Source organism: Odocoileus virginianus, chromosome 29 (genome assembly GCF_023699985.2).
Source record: "Odocoileus virginianus isolate 20LAN1187 ecotype Illinois chromosome 29, Ovbor_1.2, whole genome shotgun sequence".
Classification (NCBI taxonomy): domain Eukaryota; kingdom Metazoa; phylum Chordata; class Mammalia; order Artiodactyla; family Cervidae; genus Odocoileus; species Odocoileus virginianus.
Genome location: NC_069702.1, coordinates 37,457,602 through 37,475,253, shown reverse-complemented (window position 1 = coordinate 37,475,253; position 17,652 = coordinate 37,457,602). Strand labels below are relative to the sequence as shown.

The 17,652-nt window shown below is 32.9% G+C and overlaps 1 protein-coding gene across 33 annotated transcripts in view; it reads left to right on the top strand.

Annotated features, from left to right (window-relative positions):
- Positions 1 to 17,652, top strand: part of ADGRL3 (adhesion G protein-coupled receptor L3) — a 912,058-nt gene that overhangs the window by 516,584 nt on the left and 377,822 nt on the right. For all 33 annotated transcript variants that reach the window (XM_070458356.1, XM_070458372.1, XM_070458374.1 and 30 more), the window contains one exon: positions 17,134 to 17,243. In XM_070458356.1, coding sequence (XP_070314457.1) covers positions 17,134 to 17,243 — 110 coding nt within the window. The remainder of the gene's footprint in view (positions 1 to 17,133; positions 17,244 to 17,652) is intronic.

The window sequence follows — 17,652 nt, the reverse complement described above, 5'->3', positions numbered from 1 at the left end:
CTTATCAGGTGAATTAAAATGCTTGAAATATGGTAAGCAGTAAAAAGAATAATTTTTTTTCACCTTTGCTTCTGTCCATTCTTATAGTTTCCTTCAAGCTTCTCCATTTTCTTTCCATCATTTTTTTGTAACTTGCTTCCAGCTGAGAACCCTCAATGGGAGTGCCTTTCCCTCAAGCTAAGGAAAGTATTGCTGTGTATAATTAGACCACAGGGAATGCTGCAGAAGGAATCAGCCACCTTCTTCCCTGTCTTTAGGGACTTCCTATCATCTCTGCAACATGCTCAGACATTATAACCCTCAAGCGCTAATGCTACAGACATACATATACACCTTATAAATGTTAATTTTTAATTGCATATGTTCAAAAATATATTGTTAGCTGATAGTAACTTTAATCACTATCTGACAGTATGGGATTTTATTCACTTAGGTACTGTCCTCTCTGGAGACCCAATTCTTTAAAATCTGTTGTAAAAATTCTCATTGAACACCAAAGCCAAGAAACAAGACTGTCCTTTTAATTCTGTAGCTAACTGACTGCCTCAAACACTTCTAATATTTGTTCTTTTAAGAAATGTGAATCTTTCTAATTCTGAAAATGTTTCTTTCTTTGGAGAATGAACAAACAACAAAATCTGGCTATTTGAATGTGTATATTGCATTAGAAATTGTTAAACATTTCATATAATGTATTAGAAAACCAAAGGATGTATACCCCAGATATTTCTTTTGACATATGGGATTTAGGTTTATATCTTAATCTCTTTAAGGATAATGGTAGACATTGGAGAACAAGAGAGTCTGTTTAGCAGAGTGATACCTTACAGCAGAATATAGCAGGGGAACAGTGCTCGCTGAAGGATATTGGAGTTTACCATCAGCTATTTGGAGTTCCTATTTTGTACAGGGGCGCCCCTGGTGGCTCAGATGATAATCTGCCTGCAATGCGAAGACCTGGGTTCAATACCTGAGTTGGGAAAATCGATCCCCTGGTGAAAGGAATGGCTACCCACTCCTGTATTCTGGCCTGGAGAATTCCATGAACAGGGGGGCCTGGCAGGCTACCATCCATGGGATCACAAAATACACATCAACGCAGAACCAGTGCTTCATGTATCATTTTCCTAATGTAGATCTACTATAAATTATGCCCCTTCTTGTGTTCTCTGCTGTCTTTTTAATTTTTTAATAATTGGAGGATAATTGCTTTATACTCTTGTATTGTTTCTGCCATCCAGCAATATGAATCAGTCGAAAGTATAGATATATCCCCTCCCTCCATTCTCTGCCTTCTTGTGTTGTTCCACCACCAGACGTTTAATTTCCAAAGCTAGAGTCTTCAACCTTGGTTCCTCCCTCCGTTTAAGTCTTGACATTTCAACCAATTATCAAGGCTTTTCAGTTTTGCCACCTTAAGTATATTTTGAATTCACCTATTTCTCCATCTCTGTTATACAATCCCCATGCCTATAGGCCTGTACTTCACAGATTCATCTTCTATAGAAATGTCAGATTAACCTACATCAGAAGTAAGGAGAGCTTATTATTGGATGGACAAAAAAGTTCATTCGGGTTTTCCCATACTATGTTATGGAAATCCTGAATAAACTTTTTTGCCAACCCAATACTTCCTTGCTTATAACACATTCTAGGATCTCACTTAACCAAATAGACTGACTCCAGACTCCTTCAATAACTAGCAGGATAATGTATACACAAATAACAATTTTTCAAAGCCTTGCTTTTGTCATATGCACATGTATACAAGCCTATTAAGGTCATTGTGAAGATTATTACAAGATAATGTGCATCGAGCACTTTGCACAGTGTTGAACTCGGAGGAAGCGATCGATTTGTGTTAGCTACTCTCCTTATTAACATGTTATACAAAATCTCTGTGTTTGAGCCTCTGCTTGCCTCTCTGACCTCTTCTGTTGTCAGACTGTGTCTTCTACTCCAAGGGCACAAAATGGCTTCTAGATCTGTATGTAGTTTCAATTTTCTTTCTTTTGTCATGTCTGAAATGCCTGCTCTTTTCTTCTAGTAATTTCACCAAGGTGACTATTATTCATCCCTTAACACTAAATTCTGATGTCATATCCAGGAAAGCTGCCTTGATATCTGCTGTTCTGTCCCATTAGATATCTGTATTTCCTAGGGCTGCCAAAATAAAGTACCACAAACTAGGTGGCTTAAAACCACGAAAATTCCGTCACTGTTCTGAAAGTCAGATAGGCTAAATGTCATGGGTCTGAGGTGCTGGATAGAATCCTCCCTTGCCTTCCTAGCTTCTGGTGGTAGCCATCAAACCTGGTACTCCTTGGTTTGCAGCCTCATCACCCTAATTTTTGCCTCAGTTATGGGATGATGTTCTATCTGTGTGTCCAGATTTCCCTATACTGTGATACTGGATTAAAGGCCCACCCTACTCCAGGCTGACCTCATTTTTCCTAGTTGCATCTGCAACAAGTCTAAGTCCAAATTAGGTCACATTCTTAGGTACTTGGAGATTAGTACTTAAACACTTATTTTGAAAGACACAATTCCACCAATAGTGACTCTAGTGTGTACTTTCGTATCACCTGTCATACAACTGTTTTTGCATTTAACTCATCATGTGTTAATAACCTGTTCATGTATCTCCTATAATAGATTTCAAAATCCCTACAGTATGTGCCAAGTCTAATCCCTTTGTCTTCCTAGCACAGGACATATGATAAGCTTTTAATACATGTCAATTAAGTAAGCATATTATTGTTCATTATTTAAAAATAGGTTTTGTGATCCAAAAGATTACAGGAGTTGATAATGTCACATAATACTTAATAATCTGATTTTTTACTTTCTCATTACTACAAAGAGAAAGAACATAGAAATACCTTGAATCAAAAACAAAGAGAATATAGTTCTTTTCCCTGGGTTCTCATTGTTAGTGTAACTTTGGGGAAAATATCTAATTACTTCATGCTTATCTATAAAATATAAATGAAAGAAGTTATAACTTACTGATTCATTTTCAGGCATCATACGCTTTCCCTTCCAGAACCGTCAGAAACTTAATTTAATCAGAAAGTAGAGTCTACTTATCAAGAGACTGAGGTGTCATATTTAGTTCAAAATGTGAAGGAAATGAAGGGCCATGAAAGGCAAGTAAGGATTATGAGAAAAGCTGAGATAAAGCAGCAGTAGTGAATCCAGTTAAGAAGGGATGCTGGAGATGGTGTTGAACACACAGGTATGGGGCTGATTAAATGTTGGGAAGGACGAGAAAGAGGTTTAGGAAGCAATGTTGAATGAATTTTTGAACCTGTTATCAAATGGCAGATATCATGATATGGATGTGTGAGTGTGCTCAGTCATTTCTGACTCTTGTGCCTCCATGGATTATAGCCCACCAGACTCCTTTGTCCTTGGAATTTTCTCCTTTGTCCAAGAACACTGGAGTGTGTTGCCATTTCCTATGCATATGTTAGTCGCTCAGTCATGTCCAAATCTTTGTGACCCCATGGACTGTAGCCTGCCAGGCTCCTCTGTTCACGGGATTCTTTAGGCAAGAATACTGGAGTGGGATGACATTCCCTTCTCCAGGGAATCTTCCAGACCCAGGGATCAAACCCAGGTTGCCTGCATCACAGGCAGATTCTTCACCATCTGAGCCACCAGGGAAGCCATTTCCTACATTGAAATCTAAAATTTTAGAATTCAGTAGAATGATATTTTGGAAAATATAAGAGGTTTCACATGCCTTTCTCTGTAAATGCGTACCTCAGTGAGACCACTACTGAAGTTATTATGCCCTATAATTATAAAACATTTACATTTTCCTCACTATTCCCCACTTCATGTCTTTCATATAGGGAAGAGAAGCCCTGTAACAGTTGTTTTATACATGAGTGGAGTAAAACTCAGAAGGATAAATGGTTTGCTTGCATAATTGTTACTTTGAAAATAGCCTTTTAATTTCATTTTTTTTCTTAAAGCTTATATGTAATTTTAGTCTTACTTTCCCTGACTTCATCTACATGTTTATTTCCCTTAGCAACTAATAATCAACAACTGTTTCTTAATCATTTTCTGTCTTCATGGATTATTCTATAATTGTTGAAAATATCGTGTGATTTTGGAGATGGGTAGGGTCTTCAAATGCAGCACAATTCTCCAAACCCAAACTAAATAGCTTCCTAATTTTGTCCCCATTAATGAAGAGTATTTTATTTAAACTGTTCATGAAGAAGATCTAATAGCACAGTGATATAAATAACTTTTTTTGACAGAACAGAAGTGAAGTGCACAGTGCTAAGTGGCGTCTTTCTTCTGAGTAACTTTCTACATTGAGCCAGCTGTTCAAAAATGAAATTGTGAGGTTTGGACATGCAGCGCTTTGCTTGGTTGTCAGGGAATTTGTTTCATTTCACTTGGAATTCCAAAGTGAAGGCTTTGTAGAACTCATTTATTTTGTGTTTATATTTGCAATAATTTCTTACATTTTTAACATTAATTATCATATATCTTTGATTCAGGAATCCAGCATTTATGAGTACCTAAAGCATCCTGTGTTATATATTGCATTATCCTATATAGTATCTGTTTTGAGTCTTTAAATAATCACAGATTATAATTACAAATATGTAGAAAGTGAGACCCTGAGAGATTACATATTTTGTCTTGTTTTTCACCATAGTATAGGTTCAAAGATAGGCTTCTGAGCTTACTTATAGGATACTTTCTATATTGCTAATGGTATCTAAACTCTTGGCTGTGAACTTTTTAAGTACCTTAAAATTATTCCACATTTCAAGCATTCTCCATAACCTGAAATCTTCCTTTGTGCATTTTGCATATTTTCAAGTGTGTATAAGATTATTTGACTAATGTAATATAAATATATTTAAAAATAGTAAAAATAAAATGATCACTTCCCATGGTAGATTTTTTTAATCAAAAAACAATGAAACCACAGTTACTATTCTATAGTAAAACAGAATTTTTCTTAAAAAGGAAGTCTATATCCTTGAAAAAAATTGGAAACCATTGGCTTACATCAGAACATTCTCTTAGTTAAGTGCCGTATTTGAATAATAAAAAGTCTAGTTCATGGTAGGCACAAAGTAGGTATCATAAAAAACTGTTTTTATTGTGTGCTTATTAGTCATAAATATTTATGAATATCTTTCTCTAAAAGGAAGCAATTCTTAAAGAGCCATGTAACAAATGTTTAAGTTTATTTATATTTACTGATTTGTTTATCTCTCAAGTTTAAGACATAAAGTAATAATCATATGTTTCATTACAAATATTTTAGAATTGTGCCTTATGCATTATATTACATATTTTATTTCTATTTCATATATGTGATTTCATATTAATAAAGGATGTTAATAAAATATGCATTTAATCTTTTTGGGTTCAGTAACACAAAGTCCCTTTCACTTAAACTTCAAAATATGTAGGTTATTTGTTAAATATCTATCTATCTATCTATCTATCTATCTATCTATCTGTCTATGATCCTAAATGCAGAAAGAAACACCAAGTGCCAGTCATTCAAAATGGCAACCTGGAAACCAAGAAAATAAATAAATTGTGTTTACCTTTTGCTTACTATCTTTAAAGTAAAGTAAAGCTATTATACCAGATTTTTTTCTTCCCTTTTGCTTTTACTGCAAACCTTAAATTATTGGTGACTTTCCCAACCATGCATAAATTATGAATCATATATCTCAGATAATCACTGTATTGGATTGAGTAGTATATCCACTTGAATATATTTCTTTCATATATGGAATAAGGACCACAACTTTCAAAGGACAAATGTGAAAAGTCCCTGAAGACAATGAATGCCTTTAAAGTTGTCAAAAATTGTCATCATAGTCATTCTAAGATGAATCAACCAACACTGTTATCATCCTAAGTTTCTTAGGAGATGTTGCAGTGATTATCCAGTTGTGAAGGATATGTATAAGCTTTCCAGACATGTTGCAAGATAGGTTTTCATTATGCCAGAGTTTCTAGGTGACCTACACCTGTACATTATCTCTAGAAAGGCTATTTCTCCCCTCAATACTAAAAAGAAATGTAATGTTTTAGAGGGAGAGAGATGTACAATAAATATTGGAGAAATTTGTTTTATAGAAATATAACTTAAGAAATTAAAAAACGTTTTCTCCTTGGAAGAAAAACTATGACCAACCTAGACAGCATATTAAAAAGCAGAGACATTACGTTGCCAACAAAGGTCCATCTAGTCAAAGCTAGGGTTTTTCCAGTAATCATGTATGAATGTGAGAGTTGGACTATAAGGAAAGCTGAGCGTCGAAGAATTGATGCTTTTGAACTGTGGTGTTGGAGAAGACTCTTGAGAGTCCCTTGGACTGCAAGGAGATACTACCAGTCTATCCTAAAAGAAATCAGTCCTGAATATTCACTGGAAGGACTGATGCTGAAGCTGAAGCTCCAATACTTTGGCCACCTGATGCAAAGATCTGACTCATTTGAAAAGACCCTGATGCTGGGGAAGATTGAAGGCAGGAGGAAAAGGAGACAACAGAGGATGTGATGGTTGGATGGCGTCACTGACTCAATGGACATAAGTTTGAGTAAACTCCAGGAGTTGGTGATGGATAGGGAGGCCTGGTGTGCTGCAGTCTGTGGGGTCACAAAGAATTGTACATGACTGAGTGACTGAATTAAAACTGAACTTAAGAAAGCTGTAGATGGCATTACATAAAATTTTTGGAGTTAAAATTTATCAGAATATGAAGTAGTTAGTATGGATAGTCCTAAAAATGTTGTCATTTTATATGAATTTTATGTACACTTTGAAGCATAAATATTCACTTTGAAATATTCACATGAAACAACAGTAAATATTCACTTTGTTTTAAAAAGCACAATATCTATTAAGAAATTGAGAACTCACACTTATTCCATATCTCATTGATAATCACTGCTGCTGCAGATCCTTTCTAGATATTCCCTGTTTATGCATATATTCAACTATACACATGTTTAATGTTTTTATTTAAAATGTAAATCTGGAGGTTTTGTTTTTTATTCAGATTAGTGAAGGAAGAGTTGCTTTACCATTAAATGCTATCTAGCATCCCACAATAGGCATGCATTTTAATATATTTAACCAGAGTGTGTACCTTAGAATGCACATACTATATGCATGCTTTCAAAATAAACTGTTGTGTTTTAAATTTGAAAAAAAAGACTTATTTTTATGTCCCAATATTTTTTATGGCTGTGCTGAAGACTTTATAATATTTTAAATATGAGATGCTTTTCACTAAAGAAGGAATCTTGAGACACTGGTATATCTATATGCTTGCTTGTGACAAACCCATCCTCACTAGCAACCACAATTTATCCCATCTTCTGTTAAGTGGCTAGTGTATCAAAGGAGACTGCTTGCCTCTCTAGCCCTCTGATGATGAACCCTCACTGGGTAAAACCAATCATGTGGGTTCCCTTTGTGTGACTGTTTTAGGCATAGGCATTTTTTTCATTTGGGCCATTGTTCTTTAAGGGCTGCTTATGGAGTGGCTTTTGGTGTAAAACATCCTTACTCTTAAAACGAGACACAAGGTAGGAACTTTACTTTTTTGGATTTAACTTATTCATGTAAGAACTACAAATACAGTGGCCATTTTAAGACCATAGGACATAAATCCAAGAAAATTTCACAGAATCCAAGTCAGAGCCATGATGTTATATGTTCAGTGTTAAATCTCTGAATTAATGAACTTGAATCAATTCATCTTCCAAATTTAATATGTGAGATAATACAACCCTTATTTTTAAGCTACTTTGTTTGTCTTTTTTTTTATAGTCTAAAGTATTATGATTAAAGTAGAAATGTCCTTGCATTCATATTGTACTTATTGCTTCCTGGAAATACCTTAATTCAAAACAGGTAGGGTGTACACTATAGAAGACTCTGTCTGAGGTCATCACTGGACCTAATTCAAAAGAGCCAGCCCAACTAGGTCAGGTACCAGAAAGGAGAGATGAAGCATCTTAGAGGAGACAGACCTGTGAGAATTAGTGGTCTTCAGAAACTGGCACATGTGGGCTTTCTTTCACACTTTATTATGCTGCACCATGTATATTATACTTACAATCCATAAAGATGGCTAAAATTATTTTTGTGTAATATAGATCTTACTCTTGCACTCTTCAAAAAGTCCATGTATGAGGACAGATAGACATGAAAGTTTATTTCTGCTATATATTCTCCTTTGGAAGTCTTTTTATATGTATCCTAAAGTAGGCATGTGCACACATATGTGCAAACATACACACAAAGTTGTTCATTTGCTTTTATTTGGCACTTCATTGAAAGCAAATGTGAAGAAATCAAAGACATCTTTCTGAGCTCATGTTGTTCCTTTCATGGGCTTTCATGTTAACTGATTTCAGGAGCCAACATTAGTAAAATACCATTTCTTTGCAATTTTATTTCTCTGGATTTGATTTTATTCCTTTTTATTTTTATCACACATAAATAGTTTGATCTGAAAATATTACACATTGAGAAGACAAAAGACTAAACTGAATTAGTATGACATCTCTAGTCTTAGTCCTGTCATGGCAGCTAGGACGTTCCTGTAGCTCGGGGGAGAGAAGAATGCTTTGCCGCACTGACAGGAAGTGTAATCAATTATGTCTGTTTTTAACTTAAAAAAAAGAAAATCTGTCTGCAAAGTCAACATTGTCTTCAATAAGTAAAATACATACATGCAAATATTGTTCCTCTTTTAGAAGAAAACAAGTTAAACCTCCGTTTACTATACTTTAGGATAATGGATTCAGACACACACTGATTTATTCGGTTAACCAAACATGCAACTTCAAAAATGTTCAGTTCTGATATGCTGCTGCAAGTAGATGGTTAATAAACTAATACAGAGGCAATTCCAATTACTTTTAAATGAGAAGTTTGTCATAATTCTATATACCCATTGTTGTAGCGTTCAGCTAGTACTAGAAGATTACAGCTTAGAAATCACTGGCACATAACTCAGAACTGAAATGCTCTTCCAAGCAATGCTTGTGAGCATGTTAATTTTAAATGTACATTTCCATTATTGTGAATGCATGCTTCTATGTATTGTATTCATGTCTGACATAGTTAATCATTTTGTTTTTGGAATGGGCTCCATAAATATTCTGTGGATGCTGACTGATGATTATGATAATTTGTTCTATCAAATATTACCCAGAGATGTGTGGAATATTTGGCAATTGGAATTCCTTGCAAGATTACTGCATTTTCAAATATATTTCTATATTTTCAGAATATTATTAATACTACTAAGGCAATTTGAAAAAAAAGTTCCCAGTAATAAACCCTTAAGGTTCATAAACTTGTTCATACTATAGTAAGACAATCTGACAATTTTTCTTTTTTAAATTGCCACAGCAATAGTTTAGAGCACAGGCAAATAGTATCTTTGTAGCGCAGTAGAAAATTAGTATATTAGATTGACTTTTGTCAAACTAAAACTGTTTACTTAAGTCTGTAAACATGAAATAGTCACTTTTTTATTTATTCATGTAAAGGTATAATAACACTGAAAGATGAATTAATACATCAGTTGGGTTTCATTATTAATTTCTTAATGTTTGATATTTCACATTTTATGAAGTTTTATTTGTGATATTTTATACTTTCACTTTTCACTTTCACACATTGGAGAAGGAAATGCAACCCACTCCAGTGGTCTTGCCTGGAGAATCCCAGGGAGGGGGAGCCTGGTGGGATGCTGTCTATGGGGTCGCACAGAGTCGGACACGACTGCAGCGACTTAGCAACAGCAGCAGCATACTTTATAAAAGAAAAAAAATTGAAACAATGACCTAGTTTCTGTAAAATGCTTTAATAATTGCCTTTGTTGGTCAGGCAAACCTAGCTCAGCTTCTCACATCTATTGCAATAAGCTTTATCCACTGAAAATCCCATTGTGATCCAAAAAAAAAAAAAAAACAAGCATAACATGATGTCTTTTAGCCAAGCTGTAATCAAAATGTTTGTTTGTACTGAAACATTATATATGTAACTATAGGCCTATGCATCCTTTTAATAAATAAAACTGTATATTATGGAAACGTTAAACATCTTGGCTCTACTAAACAGGCTCTACTATAATAACATGCATCTTCCTGAGTAAGACTTCTATAAAGTGACTGCCGCAGGAAGCAATTTCAGTGAGTCTTTTTGCTTAAGTGCTTATGCTAGGCTGCATAATACCTCTTCAATGGTCTTGACATCTTTATTCCCATAACCTGTGAATTTTACTTTATATGAATAAAAGATTTTTATGTATGCAACAATATTAAGACTTTTGAGGTGGAGGCATCAGGATTATGGAGGCAGGCCTTAAGTATGATCACAGTGTCCTTATAGAGGGAAGCAAGAAGGTCAAAGAAGGAAGAAGGTAGTGCTGTGTCAGAATCAAGGTGAAAAAGGTGATGTGTGGGGCTACAAGCTAAGGAATGAGGGCAAGCCTCTAGAAACTTGTTTAAAAAAAAAAAAAGCAAGAAAACAGATTCTTCTCAGAGCCTCTATGGAACCAACCCTGCCAACACCTTTGTCTTAGTCGTTGAAGACTAATCGTTTGGACTTCTACCACCAGACCTATTTTGTGGTAATTCATTCCAGAAGCAGCAAGAAAACTAACACAGTATCCTAGTTTCTGTGGTCCTCCTCACTACTCATTTTGGTCACGTTTTTACTTGCTTGTGTCATATCACATTTATAATATAAAGAATGTGAAATAAGACATAAAAATACAAAATATGAATGACTTGGGGTTAAAGAATTACCTTGTAAATCATACAACTTGATTTATATTCATTGTCACAGTGTCTTCTGTAAGACATTACAATACTTTTAGTTTATGATTTAGAATCAATGTTCTCAAAAATATAAATAGTAAATAAGGACCTTATCACTTTTGTTGCTCTTTTTTTAAAATTTTTTGTCGATTGTTCAGTTTTATTTATTTATTCTTTTTACTTTACAATATTATATTGGTTTTGCCATGTTGCTCTTTTTAAACTGTCACTTAGAGTATATGTGGAGAACATTGGCAGATTCCCTTGTTAATTTTAGGTGTAAAGCTAAACTATAAGAATTAGAGAATTTTTTAAAATATTGACATTTTTCTCTGACAATTTAGTTATCATACTAATTGAGACCTGCATGATTCCTTTATTATACGTATATTCATATTCTACCAAAAGATATTTGCCTTATTCTTCCCAAGCAAGTCCAAGCTGAATGATGTATTTGTGGCCTCAGAGCAATGGACAGTGACACATGGGGAAAGTACTGTCTTAAGGAAAAGATACTTGTTCTTATGGACATTGAGCAAATGCTATTGATATTCATACATGAATTTGTTTTTTGTATATCACTACAGACCATCCTGAGAATTAAAAATTGCTAGTAACCCTGATTTGTTGTTGTTTAGTCATTAAGTTGTGTCTGACTCTGCAACTCCATGGACTATACCATGCCAGGCTCCTCTGTCCATGAAATTTCCCAGGCAAGAACTGGTTTGGGTTGCCATTTCCTTCTTTTAAGGGATCTTCCCAGATCAGAGATCAAACCCATGTCTTCTGCATTGACAGGCAGATTCTTTAACACTGAGCCAGCAGGGAAATCCTGATTACCTAAACCATTTTTGGATTTTTAACACTAATGTAGCATGAGGATAATACCATGCTTTTTGCATAAATTATATGTGCTTAGTCACCCTGTCATGGTCAAATCTTTGCAACTCCATGAACTGTAGCCCACCATGCTCCTCTCTCCATGGACTTTTTTTTAGCCAAGAATACTGGAATGGGTTGCCATTTTCTACTCCAGGGGGTCTTCCCAACCCAGAAATTGAACCCACATCTCTTGAATAGATCTAAAACATTTTACTCTTAGAACAGAATGCCTTACTCATATATGGTTCAGATATTGATGTGCCATATTTTAGATACTGTATTACTTGGGTATGTTATAGTGTATGTGTTTCTCATCAGTCATGTGATAAATACTAACATAAATTCATATGACTAATTTTGCTAGCAAAAGACACAAAGTACTTTTTTTTAAAACATGGTCATATCTTGTAAATCCAATGATTTTAAATGAAATTTTATATATTTGCATAACTAAAGAATTAATTGAGAAGTTTCTGAACATCTGTTGGATTGGATTTTTGTACACAATAGTTTAAGAGCATAATAAAAATATGTAATTGGGTTTATTAATGGAGAACCCTATGGGTCACAGTCCTAGTGTATAAATACAATAATACTTTATTTAAATTTTTTAGTTTTACCATAGTAGAATTCTAGAGCTGTGGAACCAACCAATATAATCCTTATATATCTAGAATGTAAGAATGTTTTGAAATACAGTTATGTTTAGTATTCATTTTATATTCTTCATCTTTAAGTATTTGTAACTAAATGGCAGCTAATGGGATGCTAATTTTTATCTAGATATGGAAGTTAAAACAAACATCACTTTATTAAATTTAGCAGAAAAGAGGCTGATCATTTTCTATATAATTAGAATTTACTGAATAGATAATGTGTGCATAAAACTAGCAATTTCATTTTTATTATTTTCTGCAATACATTATGGTGAAATTTTGCCCAATATGACTTTTTCATTATCATATTTAACTAATTTTTTCTTATACTACTATGAATAATATTAGAATGAATAAGTTAGCAACAAATGATTCTGCTCTAATTTATAATCCTGTAATTATGTATATCTTCCCTGACAGTTATCATAAGACATATAAGTTAAGCAATATTACCTTAAAATTAGTACTAATATTGCTTTAAACTTAGTACTAATAACTAATCCTATTGAACATGTTATATAATATTTTTAAATAAACTTTTATCAATAGGTGGCAACTGTGCTTAGTTTGAAGCTTTGTATACAGATTGAATTAAAATGGCCAGTTTTTGTCTTTTTTGCTTTTATTATGTCTTATATATAAGTAAATATTAGTCTTATTACTCCTTCTAACTTATGTTCAGAGATTCATCTTTCTGATTGCTTCATTTCAACTTGAATTGAGAGGGACTCATTAAGTTATGCTAATTTAAATTCATAGCATCCTTGGAATGCCTGATTCGCACCACATCTGAATGAAAATTGGGCCAGTTAGATATTTCACAGCAAGTCTACCTCATCAGATCATCATCAGTTCAGTTCAGTCACTCAGTCGTGTCCAACTTTTTGCAACCCCATGAACCACAGCAGGCCAGGCTTCCGTGTCCATCACCAATGGCCAGAGTCCACCCAAACCCATGTCCATTGAGTTGGTGATGCCATCCAACCATCTCATCTTCTGCCATCCCCTTCTCCTGCCCTCAATCTTTCCCAACATTAGGGTCTTTTCAAATGAGTCAGCTCTTCGCATCAGGTGGCCAAAGTATTGGAGTTTCAGCTTCAGTATCAGTCCTTCCAATGAACACCCAGGACTGATCTCCTTTAGGATGGACTGGTTGGATCTCCTTGCAGCCCAAGGGACTCTCAAGAGTCTTCTCCAACACCACAGTTCAAAAGCATCAATTCTTCTGTGCTCAGCTTTCTTTATAGTCCAACTCTCACTTTCATACATGACCACTGGAAAATAGACCGACCTTTGTTGACAAAGTAATGTCTCTGCTTTTTAATATGTTGTCTAGATTGGTCATAACTTTCCTTCCAAGGAGTAAGCGTCTTTTAATTTCACGACTGCAAAGACCATCTGCAGTGATTTTGGAGTCTAGAAAAATAAAGTCAGCCACTGTTTCCCCTGTTTCCCCATCTATTTCCATGAAGTGATGGGACCAGATGCCATGATCTTAGTTTTCTGAATGTTGAGCTTTAAGCCAACTTTTTCACTCTCCACTTTCACTTTCATCAAGAGGCTCTCTAGTTCTTCTTCACTTTCTGCCATAAGGGTGGTGTCATCTGCATATCTGAGGTTACTGATATTTCTCCCAGCAATCTTGATTCCAGCTTGTGCTTCCTCAAGCTCAGCGTTTCTCATGATGTACATTTTCTAATGTATACCTGAATTAAAATGAAATTGCAGAAAAAACTGAATGTAAAACACATGAGAACATTCAATTATTTTATTTTGCTTTTATCATCAAAGGTATTTTAGAATAAATTTAGTTTTGACAACTTTGATATAATTGTAAAAGTTCTCTTACTGGTATATAATGATCAATAATCTTTAATATAATATAAATTTAATTTTTACTCACAGTGACTGAAATTGTAAAAGAGAAATAAGAGGATAGACTTTTAAGCTGCAGCTTTTGAAATGTAGATAGTTTTTAAACAATCTGTAATATATCTAATACAGCAATAATATTCTAGAGGTTGTCTACATTTTGATTTCTGAAGATCTTAATTTATGAAAAGCATTTGATACATGAATAGTAATAGAATATAACCTATTTTGAAAATATTGTAAAGCATTGTTTTCTATAGAACAATGATGACAATAACTGCAATATATTATTTATGTAGCATGTTTTGGTTTATATACATCTTCAAATACATGTCTCATCATTTAGAAGACTTTCTTGATTCTTCTTTGGTTATCATTAAATAGGATATTTGGAACTCATGACAGCATCTAATGTTTATAATAAATGTGGCTTGCTTCAGTTTTTCCTGCATATATTTTAATAATTAGTATTTTTGTAAATTAAATAGTATATGATATGCAGAATGTTCAGTTCACATGTTTAGATAGTAAGATGTGTAAATGTAAATAATATGCATAATATATTTTAAAATCTTATCTATACAATTATAACCATGTGAAATTGTTTTTGATTCAAGACAGTTTCTTAGAAACAAACACTGTCATAATTGCAAATTTCAACCTTTATGCCCTACTCATAAATAACTAGTAATTTGCTTTGCTGCTATCAAATATTGATTGCTTAAACAGTATAAATTTGAAATTGCCCAATATATCTGAAAATTATAAGAACAGCACAGATTCTAAATTAATTTCATTACTATAAAGCTGTAGTAATTAGGAAACAGGTTGATAATAGGAAGTAAAACAATAGTCCAAGAAACAAAACATTATAGTTATATATATATATATATAATATTTATTTCAATCTTATAATTTAACTACTTGAGATTAGCAATCATATTTTGTTTATAGAATAGTTAAATATAATCTTGTTTTTGTCATGTATATTTTTATTTTTCATTATTTCTACTTTAAATTCATTCCTGATAATAGCTGATTTTTCTGTAACCATCTGGATATAACTGAGTTTATATAGCTGCTCATTGTATAAAATCCTGACACAGATTAAGGAGTTTATTTTTTCAAGCTGTGATGTTAAAATTGTATTTCTTAACTGCAAAAAAAAAAAAGTCATGTCTTTTAGCTTAAGACATCTTTCTCAAAGAGTTTTTGTATGTAATAGGAAAGTACTGCTGTTTAAAAAAAAATGTTAATACACTAAAATATTTACACCACCTATTTTCTGTGTATGTTGGTGACAGCCACATTTATGTTAATGTTCTTATACCATTGTGTGATAATCATTCTTAGACCTAAATCTATGCAAGATTATTCTATAGTATGTTGACCATCAGAATTAGCTGTTATTCTAAACTGCCTCATGAGTATGGAATTTTTTTTAATTTTATTACTTTATTACTCTTTCTTTGACAACACAATTTTTTTTTTAAGTTTAAGACATTCACTAATGAATCTATTTTAATTTAGGTAATATATAAAATCCTCATTACGCCTGACAAATGGAAGCCTCAAGTAAACTCAAACCATTTTCACTATAAATCAAAATGCATTTTGCCCTAAATGCTCCTTATCCAGCTAGTATCCTAGCAAGGATTCAGAGGTATAGGTCATAACAGGAAATGAAACATATCTTTAAGAAAATAATAAAAAGAAAAAAAGAAAAGAAAGGAGAAAAGAAAGAAACAGAGAAAATCTAGCTTGAGATATATTTCTGAGAAGAGTAAGATGAGAACATGAAGCAAAGGACAGCGAGAATGTCTTATACTGTATCCTTAGCAATACTCTTTTGGGTAGGAGAAGCCATATTTTTATTTCTTCATAGATATGTCTACTTACTGATAAATTATTGAGTCTAAAACATTTTTGAGTAAAATTTGCTATAAAGAGGCTACTCTGAAATTGAGCGTCTTTTTCAGAACAAAAATCATTTTCATTATATGTATATTTACCCATGAGTAAATCTAGGTACCCAGATCTATTTAGCCCAAAGCCACAAAAGATACCTAATTTGTTTTTCTATTTCATTAGTAATGTCTGATCTTTCTCTTTGGTAATTTTAAGTTATTTTAAATGATAAGATGCTGGCATTTTTGTGAATAGTAATCTGCAATATTAATGTCATTATTTGGCTGATCATGAGGAATACAAGAGTCCATACTTAAAAAATAGTCTTATTTATGGGATTATGTATTATTACACAAATTTATATAAATTAAATTCTTAGATAAATTTTGATATTTAAGTATTAACTTTTTACTGAGTTTATTTTTTAGGTGTAGCTAAAAGTGTTTCAAAAACATATGTTCACTGCCTATAAAAGTGTTATGATAATCAGTGAATTTATTTTACTGGTTCCTATAAAGTTCTGTGATTCTATTTTCTTAATTATTATTATTTATTTATATAATGAGAGTGTTTTCCTACCAAATAGTCCTGTCTTCACATTGACAATATCCTATGGGCCAGTTAATGTTGCTTAAGCTGTATTTTAACTTCTAACTCAATATCATGCTGTGCTCAATCTAATATTCAATTAGTTACTATGAATAAACTGAATGAATTTTTTAATGTCTAGCTTTTTAAAGTAAACTATAGTATACTGTATTTCCTTAGTAAAGAATTACTATATTACTTAGTTACTATATTACATAGTAAGGAAATACCACATTTCCTTAGTAAGCCTAAAACCCTGAATTACCCAAAACCTTGCTTAAATCTATGTAATTAGAAAGTATTTATAAAATAAAATTTGTATTTATGTTAATAATTACTTAACTATATAGACACTTATTATTTTTCTTCTCTTTTGATTTAGGTGCAATAACAGAACCCAATGTGCAGTGGTCGCAGGTCCTGATGTTTTTCCAGACCCCTGTCCCGGAACCTATAAATACCTTGAAGTGCAGTATGAATGTGTTCCTTACAGTATGTATATTCTTGTACTTCTTTTTAAAAGGAAAGATATTAAGCACTATTTTGCATGCATTGACAACATATTCTCTATAAAACATAAAAATAATCACATAAATTATATTAAAAACTGGATAATTTTAATTTTTCAAGGTCATACATTATCCTCATACTTGGACTAATTCAATGTTGCCTGCATGATCTTGCAGCATTTAATTTTGACTATATTTTTTTATATATCAATCAATACTTATTCTAAAACTCTTTTCTTAATGCAAGAATATAAAATATTTAGGAAAAAGGATGAATGAATGATATGTCAGTACTATATCCCTCTAGTTCCAACAAACAGAAGGCAAAGTGAATAATATGCTTGTATATATAGTAACATAGAAATTGATGCACTTTCAATTTGATAGAAGCA